Genomic DNA, 10,754 nt, shown 5'->3' on the forward strand with positions numbered 1-10,754 from the left:
TGAGAAGTGGATTATCCTTCACCTGAAATGTTTGTGTTTTCATCCTGAAATGCGAGGCAAATGTCGTATCACAATAATTAGGGAGCACAGTTTCCACAAATCCCTTCACTCTATTGGGATGGTCTCGTTTATTCTGTACGCAAGGGCAGTGACAGTAACATCGAGCGGCTTTTGCAATAGCCTATTAAACACCTATTTATACCGATGTCATTAGGCTAAGAAATTTCGTCAAAAAGTTCACAAAGAATGTCCTTCTCATCTGCCATAGTTGCAACTCCACCGTTTCCGTTTAAAACACGTTTTGCACAGTTTTTTTTCTCTGGACTGAACGCAGCCATATCCATAAACAGTTCGTCACGTGACAACAGAGCACGAACACTCTGATGACGTCTGAACAGTGCGCCGCCGTTGAACTCCATTCAGCTTTTGCTGTGTAATAGCCGATCGAGCCGCATTGCTAGTTAACATACTGATCAGAGTGTGTTGTATTTTCTTTAAGCTCTCTCCGCAATATGGAATACTTGATCGGGATTCAGGGGCCAGACTTTGTGCTGGTTGCGGCAGATAATGTAGCAGCCAGCAGTATAATCCAGATGAAACACGGTGAGTTTGATGTGCAGTAGCATATTAGCAGAATGCTAACCGGCCACGCAGCAAAATAACCGCTCATAATAACCAAAACAAATGTTACAGACCATAATAATTGACCACGCCTCAATGTTTACACATTGATGTCTTAATTGCATCTAAATGCTGTCACCATTTCAGAATGTATGGCATTTAAAACAAAGTTTTAACTGAAGTAACTTAGCTAACGTTACCCTGTGCTGACACCGTTTGTGCTTTGAACTGATTTACATATCCATGTAATAAAATCAACCTATTAAACTTCATTTAGGGTGCCCTTTTAAACGTTAACGAGTGCAGTACTTCAGTTCTTGTAGTATGATAACCCTTTAGTGTCAGTCGATTATCCTCGGATGAGTTTGCGATTTATTTGTGAAAGTAAGAGCGCCTCCATAGCTACAAATGAGGAAAACTCAAGTAAAGTTATTCACCACAAAGAAAACACCATGAAGTAAAATTAGTGTTGCTGTTTATGTTCTACGTTAAAAGTGAACCTCACGTCATCTAAGACCCATCATATTAGAATTAAGACTAGGAAGTTTTTAGCAGATGCATACAGTGAAAATCTCTTTATTTAATCGTCTTTATTTTTGAGAAAACGATCTAAAAAATCTTATGTATACAATTTTTTTTTGTCAAATAAATGTATTTCAAGAAAAGCAGTGTCCCTCCCTCTAATACCAGCTACATCTGACAAGCAATAGCAAGTAGGAAATAAAGCTCTTTATTGTAAACTAAAGGCTATTAACTATACCTAAACCATAAAGATGCCCCAGTTTCTGGTTCCACCGAAAAATGTCCATAGAGGAAACTGTACATGTTGGGGTGTCTTGTAGACCACCAATGACTTGTAAAGAAGCTTGAGAGCTAGTAAAACGTGTTTGGGATGTATTGGAGATAATGTTAGGATGACCTGTTATGTATGTTTACCAGATTATGACAAGATGTTTAAGCTCAGTGAAAAGATCCTGCTCCTGTGTGTGGGTGAAGCCGGTGACACTGTACAGTTTGCAGAATACATTCAGAAAAATGTCCAGCTTTACAAAATGAGAAATGGTAAGAATTTATTTATTTTTTCTTTTCTTTTTTTTCTGAAGTTTAACTGGTTTTAATGGAAAGTGTACTGAAATCAAACTCCTGTACAGAGCGTCGAGCTGTGTCTTTTTAATTTTTTTTAGTTCTAAACATCATTTACATTCATTTCTGGTAGAAATAAAGTTAATTTCACAGTTTAGTGCAGAAAAGTTTGTATGCACTTTTATTTGAAGAAATTTTCAGTGGAAATTTATTTACTTTGTTTAAAATCTATCATGCTCTGGATATGCACTCCATGTGAAAACGGTTTCTATTGTTTAATGGATTGACTCTTATTTCTCTTTCTTCAGGATATGAGCTTAGCCCAGCAGCTGCTGCAAACTTCACAAGGAAAAACTTGGCAGACTATCTGCGGAGTCGGGTTGGTACAAGAACCTATGTGTTCAAGCCCACAATGTTTTTTCGTATATATCTATACTGGATAGTGTGGTTCCAAACCTTCATTTTTCAATAGATGAATTACATATAATATAGAACAGTTATTCCAAACTGTCCTTGGGCTACTTGTAAAATGACCAAACTGTAAATAATTTTTTCTCCTTTCTATCTACATAATTCAAAGGGGAAATCAGGAATCCTGGTTGAAAACAATTATTTTTGCAATTTCTTTGGGTGATGCTAGTGTTGCAGAACTGGAACACTTCATTATATACACTGTATACACTACCGTTCAAAAGTTTGCGGTTGGTTGGGTGTGTCATTAAAGTATTGTTACACTTTAAAAAACTTTTTAATTTTTTATTTTATTTAATATATTTTAAAATGTAATTTAATTCTGTGACTAAGCTGAACTTTTAGTAGCCTTAGTGTCACATGATCCTTCAGAAATGTTTCTTATTATTATCAATGTTGAAAACAGTTTTTAATATTTTTGTGGAAACCGTGTGTCTTTTTTTCTCTCTAAAATTCTTTGATGTATAGAAACTTATATATTTAAATCTTAACTAATAATAATAAGAATGTATAATTACATAAGAAACTGTCTTTCTTGTCACTTTTGGTCAACTTAATGACCATGACATGACATTGACAATGATATTTTTTACTATATAAAAAAAAAACTAACACCAATCTTTTGAATGGTAGGGTATATAGCAATTAAAACACATTTGTAAAACCTTTTTCTTGCCCTTTTCCTTGCTTTCTCTCTTCAGTCCTTCTGTGTGCCACAGTGTATATCTGAATGCAGCCGGTGTAAAATGTGCTTAAAACAGATGCCAGTGTGTTTTGAATGTGTGGAGGTGATATCAAGGTCTCAGAGGTCGTTGACACCTGCGCCTCCTATGTAATGTGATCCTGCTTAAAAGATACAGTTTCCAAATGTGCATGTGTGTGTTAAACTCAGGGCAATATAGAGTGCACCCATCTGTGTAAAAATGGGCTTGTCGCCACCCTGGCTCTTTTGTCTGGAAGTGTGTGTGTTAATTTGTTAGGAAGAGTGTAACTGCCTCCTGTCACAATAGCAGAGTGGAGAAAATGATTACAAAAAACAATTAGAGCAAGCCAAAAGGGGGGAAACAGTGGGAGGGAAGGGTCTCGGGGGGGGGGGGGGGGGGGGGGCTGAGGCAGTGCTACAAGTTTATAAACCCGCATGCTTTTAGCGTGTCTTAACCTAAATGCTACTTTCCCACGGAACGAGAATAAACGAGTCCGTTTCAATATTTTTCCTCGAATGTGCCTTCAAGCGAGGCATGTTTGACTAATAGATTTTTCTTCATATATTGATACTTGAATAATACCTTAATCCACGATGTGTAACAGTATTCAAAGGAAAGTCTCAGATTCTTTTTTAAAATAAGGATTATGGGTAATCATATAACCTTGCCTATTATTTAATCCATTTCGTTTGTGCTAAACCCTTCGGGATGTTTAAATGAGAGCGATGTCATGCACGCTTTAAGGACCAGGTTTCTAAAAAAACAACTGGGCCTTTGGGGCTCCCCTGGAGTGGCTCCTCAGACAGATCTTTACATGGAGAGAAGAGGCGGCAGATGCTCAGATAGTCCATCGTTCTGTCCTGAACTGGCTCTTTGCATTCGAACGCATGTTTTCTTTCCTGTGCTTGTTTTATGTGCTGAGCTTTTTATTTTAACCATGTGCTGCATCCAACATCCTCTTAAGCTCTCCGCAGAACAGTCCAGGAACAGTTTGCCATCATTGGCACACATAAAACAATATTGGCCGCTTATTTTCTCCCAGCACACTGGCACAAATAATTACTGGTGCCATATTGCGAGGCATTCCCCTGTTCTGCTACAGATGAACAATTAATACGGCAGATTGGGCAGAGATGTCCTGGGGCAGCGGGCAAAGGGATGGGGAGCACAGGAACAGAACATGAAAGCGGAAGGCATGATGAATGAATGATATGGTACAATTATGACTCTCTGTACTGAGCTTTTGTTTGGCGTCCCTCAGATTTTATCAACAGGGACTCCAGTGAGAGAAAAGGCTGTAGTGTTTGAACCGTAGCTCACGAGGTTGGTAGAGAATGTGGGAGACAGGTGTTAAGTTTATACTGAGGGGTAGATGACACTCGGGGGAATTTGGTACAAACTCAAACCTTGTCTTTCAACAAGCCCCTGTTCCTCTAAACCCTCCCTGCTGGGAGTGAAGCATATTGCATAGGTGAGCTTCTCTAGGGGGTGTTTACTTACCCAAACGTGCCCTAAAGACCCGCCAAAAGCAGCGGGATGGCCCAGATCAGATTAACGTCTCTCAGGTGATTTGAGGTGGAGCTTTTTTAGTCTTATCCACGCTGAAAGGAACTGGACGTGATGCTATATATTCACTTTACACTCTTAAAAATAAAGCTCCCAAATAGGGGTTTTCACAGAGATTCAACAGAAGAACCATTTTGGGTTCCCAAAAGAGCAGTTCACTTTTTAGTGAACCGTTCTTAAAAGAACCACTTTTGTGTCACTACAAAGAACTACTTTTTGGAACTGAAAAAGGTTCCATAGAATTGTTTTGTTTTATTTGTTATTTTTTGGCTAGGCTGTTGCTTTGTGGAGTGTGTGTTTTTTTTTTTAAGCATTTCAAGAAAAAAAAAAAAAAAAAAGTTTCTAAGATATTCTAGTCTAGAGATCGACCGATATGGGTTTTTCTATAGCCGATGCCGATGTTTAGAGGTCAGAGTCAGCCGATGGCCGATATGTGTTGCCGATTTTAGGGCCGATATCTTGAAGTTTTCTTAATTTTGTTTTCTAAAATCGTAATTTTGTGCATTGCACGGTATTAAAATAAAAAATGTATCCAAAGTTAACCAAACAAATCAATAAACTGACCAAGTATTACATATATAAAACAGGTAATATATATATATATATATGTGTATATATATATATATATATATATATATATATTATATATATATTAGTCAGTCATTTACATAAAAGTTTTAGAGCATTTATCAAGCAGAATTTTTCAAGTTTGTTGGAACATAAATGTAAACTTAAATATACATTTAAATAAAATGAATACAATTTTATAAATAAAAATCAATTAAACTGAAAAATATAAAAAATAAAATATTTAAAAAATAAATAACAGTAGTGCTGCAAACACACTAGCAACCAGCAACATTTGTGTTTGGTATAAATGAGACAGAACATCTAAAGTGCATTCTAATTTAAAACTTACATCGCATTATGTTCATTATTAAAATAAAGTACAGTCAACCAGACATATAAAAGGTTACACTGGTCAGTTTAAATAGACTGTAGTATACTGTAAAACCGGACAGTGAAATTAATCAAATGAAATTAGTTAATTGCACTCAAATAATGAAAGTTCATTGGACTTAATTTAAATAAGTTCTGTAAACTCAAAATGTTGTTGTAATAAGGTGAACTTAAAATGATTGCGTTTTCTAGTTCCCAGCATGCTTTGCATCAGAAAACAAGGAAAATAAATGTAGAAATTAAGTGTTATTTTGTGTGTTTTTTACATAAGATTAACATAGAGGGACATAAGTTAGTACTTGAATGTTGTGCTATATTAGAATTTACAAAGGTTTCTGTTATGTTGGTTTTGTATAGTGTTACCGTTGTGGTGAAGAGCCTGTGGTTAGGTTGAGGATTGGACAGCAAAAGACTAAATTTGAGTGAATTTCCCACATTATATGAGTTGATAAATAGAGAAAATTTTGAATGAATTATTCTGCTATTAAAAGTTGAGAAATATTAATAAGATAAACAATATAATTTAAGGCAACTGGAAATGTAAATTTTAATTTTATGTAACCTTAAAACATTTAAAAACATCACTTAAATGTTTTTGTGTAATCTGTTACAAAATGTTTTTTGAGTTCTGTGAACTTATTAGGGTTTACAGTGTACCGGTCCACTCTGCTGTTATGCCAAGGACAATTTTGCTCATGTGAAGAGGATGATCTTTTCCGTCTTATTTACATTAAAAAAAGAAAAAATATTATAGTTTAACATTCAGATACATTGCGAATATTGAAACATTTGGATATGTGCAGAACGAGACGTGAGCAATAACCTCCAAATACATCTAGCCAAACCCACGCTCGCTCGCTCGCTCGCTTAAAATATTATTTTTAATACTATAGTGTCATTTGAAAACATTGCAATTGCGTTTTAAAATACAACAACGAGCACCACGAAACCATCTAAAGAGGCGCATTCAGCGGTCTCCTTGACGGGAAAATGATCTCAAACGTATGGCGCGCTCTCTTCATTTTATCAAATGATCATAATCACATCTATTCATTTTACAGTCCTGCTACTAGCATTTTATTCAGACTAAAACCCCTTTAATTCGGGTGAAAAAGCTTTTTTTCCAAGTGGCTTTTGCACATAATAATAATAATACCACTGCAGATGCATTAAATGACGATCGATCATGGAAATTATCGAATATTGACATCCCTAAATGCAATTGAGTTGGATGGAAACCTGGCTATTGTCTGCATCAAACCATGCTTCTGAACAAATGTCATTCACCGTTCTGGGCAGCTCCAGCACAGCTGTCTCTCCAAACACGGTGCTGTCTGTGAGCGGGGCGGAGTAACGGAGCCCTCAACCAGCTGCCAACTTCTCCACCCCATTTACAAAGTGAGATTCTCCGGCTACCTTTATCTCCCAGGACCGTTGAATCTTCCAAAAGTTTTGGCTTGGGGTCCTTCACATGCGGCAGCAGCACTTTCCACCGCACCAATAACACGGGGCTGCCCACCGACGTGCCTGACTTTAAATCGGCACCACAAAACATGGATATCGGCCGATGCCGATATATAAAGAAATGACATATCGGTCGACCTCTATTCTAGTCCTAGGTTCAGGTTCCTTGTTTTTATTTTTATCTATTTTTTTCCTGTTTTGTCACCCACTAGCTAAAAAGTTTTATGTTTAGTCACTTCAAAAAAGAGTAGGAGGCCTCTCTTCAGCAAATGGAGTTGAGTGTTTAAGCCTCATCATTTGGACAAACAGAAAGTGTATAATGAATATTTAAGCCCAAAATATACTTTGGTTTTTAAACGAGTAAAAAACATATTTACTGGTCATATCTTCTGGAGAGAAAAATTACAAAAACTGTTAACGCACACTATCAAATGAAGTATACTTTGAAAGACTATGCATTTGACTGTATGTGTACACTAGCATATGCGTAAGTTTACTTCAGGTGTAAGTGTTCACATCAAAACTGAGGTATACTTTGATCTTAACAAACTGCATATGATTTTTTGTATTTTTGCGGCTTTGAAGCCCTCTACAGTTAAGTGATTTATGGTTGTAAATATATCAGTGTAATTACAGGGGATAGCTGTACGTGCGTTTGATGTTGGCATAAGGCAATCCACCTTTTTCACAGATTGTCATAGCCGCTCACTAAATTGACATATTTTCAGAACAGATGTTCGCGAAGGAGTGTGGGAAAGAAACAAACCATTCACCTTATTTGAAGTCTGTGCATCATCAGAATGATTTTTAAAACTGATATTTCAGTGTAAAAAAAAAACATTGGCCTGTCGGGTCTCCCAAACAATCTTTGGAAGTGCTACAGATGTCTTACGCTTGAACATTAAACTGTGAATTCTAACATTGGAAAAATTAAACGCTTCACCTTTAAATCCACCCATTGGCACCCAATTTGGCCGACTACAGTGGAGGCAGAATGTGGATTGAAATCTCCCTATCTGAGAGCCTCATGCAGATGAAAAATGTGAGCGAATGTAGTTTCAGCCAAATGGAGTTTTGAGATAGAGCGAGCGTGAGTAAGATAGAGGGAGGAAGAGGGCTAAAAGAAGTTTTAATGAGAGCTGGCAGAGCTCCAGGGCATAGGGGTGAGGGCGGGAGGAGAGAGGAGGTGGGTAGGTGCTGGCGGCAGCAGGGGTGCCGTCTTCCTGCAGATGTCACACTGCTGGTGACACCAGCGACCCCCCCCCCCCCCCCCCCCCAGACCACTCCACACTCCCCTCCCTCCCTTCTCTCCCCTTTCTCGGCTGTTTCACACCCCTCCCTTTGCTCTCCTCTCCATCCGTCTAACCCGTCTACTCTTGCTGATGTTAAAGTTTGGTGGTGGTGGTTGTTTATGATCTGATTCTTTGAGTCAAACTGTTGTTATTATATACTTTAATACTTGACTCTGATTGGTTAGTCAAGTATTTTTCTCCAGGCAGTTGATTCCCTACATAACTCTGCTAGTTTTATTTCTCCCATATATATATATATATATATATTTTTTTTTTTTCTTTCTTTATATAAACCGAATCCAATTTACCCCACAGAATAAAAAGAAAAGAGAAAAGATTAATAATTAGGACTTATCTCACAAATCGGAGATTTCAGATCTTCTGAATTCTGATTTTCTTGTAATTTTTGAGAAATAAACTGTGACATATTAAGAAAACAATCCGAATTGTGAGATGAAAGAAACAATTACTTTTTTTTTTTTGGGGAAAAAAAGCAGTTGTGAAATTGGAAAGAATACTCAGAATAGGAAGAAAATAGAAAAAGAAATTAAGAGTTTATGTCTCATAATTCTGAGTTTATGTCTTAAGAAATTATGAGAGAGAAAAATCTGAATTTAGAAACACTTAAAACAAGGAATAAAAATTCAGAATTATGTTTCTTTTTTTTATTCTGTGGCTGGAAAAGGCTCCCATAATTTTGGAACATCATTTAAACTCAAATGAATGTCTTTATTTATTTGGTCAGTAGCCTTGTGATAAGCTGAATAATATCCAGTTAGCTTTTTGTTATCACAAAATAGCCTCCCTTTTTTGTTAGGGCTGCTCCGATCACGATCGGCTGATGATTAATGCGCATCTCGTCAGTAAAGCCGGTTCTCTAATCAGTGGTAAATTCCCTCAGGTGCGTGATTTCACATAGAGCAGCTGTTACTACACAGAGCCGTTGTTAACTGAGAAGATGCGCAAATAAACGATGAAAATGAACGTGGATTTGCGCATCTTCTCAGTTAACAACGGCTCTGTGTAGTAACAGCTGCTCTATGTGAAATCACACACCTGAGGGATCGGAGCAGCCCTACTTTTTGTCTGTTTTTTTTTTTATGGTAATGGCTTACTGAAACATATATCTGGCTGTGTATAATATCCCTTTATTTTTGGATTTAGTGATTTAAAATGACTTTTTCTCTCCTTTTTTAGACTCCATACCATGTGAACCTGCTCTTGGCAGGATATGATGAGACCGATGGTCCAGGACTCTACTACATGGACCACCTGTCAGCACTTGCCAAAGCCCCCTTCGCCGCACACGGATACGGTGCCTTCCTCACCCTCTCCATCCTGGACAGATATTACAGACCAGGTGATTATACACGTTCACTTATGAGGATATAAGTATTATTTTTGATTTATTGCATTCTTAGCTAGTTTTCTGTTATTCTCACTCCAGATCTGACTCGTGAGGAGGCTGTTGATCTGCTCAAGAAGTGTTTAGAGGAGGTAAGTTGCTCACCATATGCTGGTCTGTTCATCCATGTCATTTCATAATTACTGGTGGATTATTATGAGAAGGATCACTATTACTATTGTTCACATTTAGGGTAAACTGTAATATTTTCCTCTGATGGCAAAGCTGAATTTCACATTTTATTATGCTGATTTGCTGCTCAAGACCCTTTTTCACAATTGTGTGATGGATAGAAAGTTCAAAAGAGAAGCACTGATTTGAAATGGAGATATTTTGAAACATTGTAAATGACTTTACTGTCACTTCTAATCAGTTTATAACATCTATTGTGAATTATTTTTTATATAAAACTACTTCAACGCTGTGGCTGTGCTTTTTGCTCTGACAAGAACCATATGTTCTTCAGAAAGTGTATTATAACGTTAAATCCTTCCGTTTAGGTTCAGTGGGTTATACAAACTACTTTTGAGCTATTTCGATCGTGTGTTTTGTCATGACCTTTTATAACCGTGTTTGTATATTTTCTTGTTCTCCAACAGCTCAACAAACGTTTCATCCTGAACCTGCCGTCTTTCACCGTTCGTTTGATCGACAAAGACGGCATCCACGACATGGAGAAGCTACCCGTGGGCCCTAAATGAGCTACCACTGTTAATCCAATGTACTCTTCACCCACACTCTTTTGTACTGCAAATGTATCCCTCTGTGCTCTAATAAAAACATTGACCCTCTGTTAATTATATGGTCTTCTTAATCCACTTCCTTTTTTTTTTTGGATGAGAACATTTATTTAGACTTTGGTTTTCCACACTAAAACACACTCAAAGGTTTGTTGTATCTGTTTGTGTCATACTGCGGAGTAAAGAAGTTGGCAAAGAGCGGAGAAAAAGGAGCGGCGTGCACTTATGCTATCTTTGGATGTGTACCTGTTTCCTCACTGCTTTGTACACAAGTGTTTTTGCACTCGCACGAGCTCTCTCTCCTGCACAGACAGGTGATTAATAAACATTAAACAATCCCTCTCTCCTGAACACACCGGAATCTAAAGGGACGAGCAGCATATGTTCGCCTGCAGGCAGAGAGAAATGCAGAGCAGCCCTGCTGAGTGTCAGAGAGACGAGAGAGATG

General features: G+C 37.4%; 1 protein-coding gene across 1 annotated transcript; it reads left to right on the top strand.

The window, feature by feature from the left end:
• Positions 1-383: 383 nt before the first annotated feature.
• LOC132104692 (proteasome subunit beta type-2-like) lies at positions 384-10,363 on the top strand. The gene is made up of 6 exons (XM_059510253.1): positions 384-603; positions 1,561-1,683; positions 2,013-2,083; positions 9,359-9,521; positions 9,609-9,658; positions 10,166-10,363. The coding sequence occupies exons 1-6, from the start codon at positions 513-515 to the stop codon at positions 10,265-10,267; spliced, it is 600 nt and encodes a 199-aa protein (XP_059366236.1). The 5' UTR covers positions 384-512; the 3' UTR covers positions 10,268-10,363.
• The last annotated feature ends 391 nt before the right edge of the window (positions 10,364-10,754 follow it).

Source organism: Carassius carassius, chromosome 25 (assembly GCF_963082965.1).
Source record: "Carassius carassius chromosome 25, fCarCar2.1, whole genome shotgun sequence".
Taxonomy (NCBI): domain Eukaryota; kingdom Metazoa; phylum Chordata; class Actinopteri; order Cypriniformes; family Cyprinidae; genus Carassius; species Carassius carassius.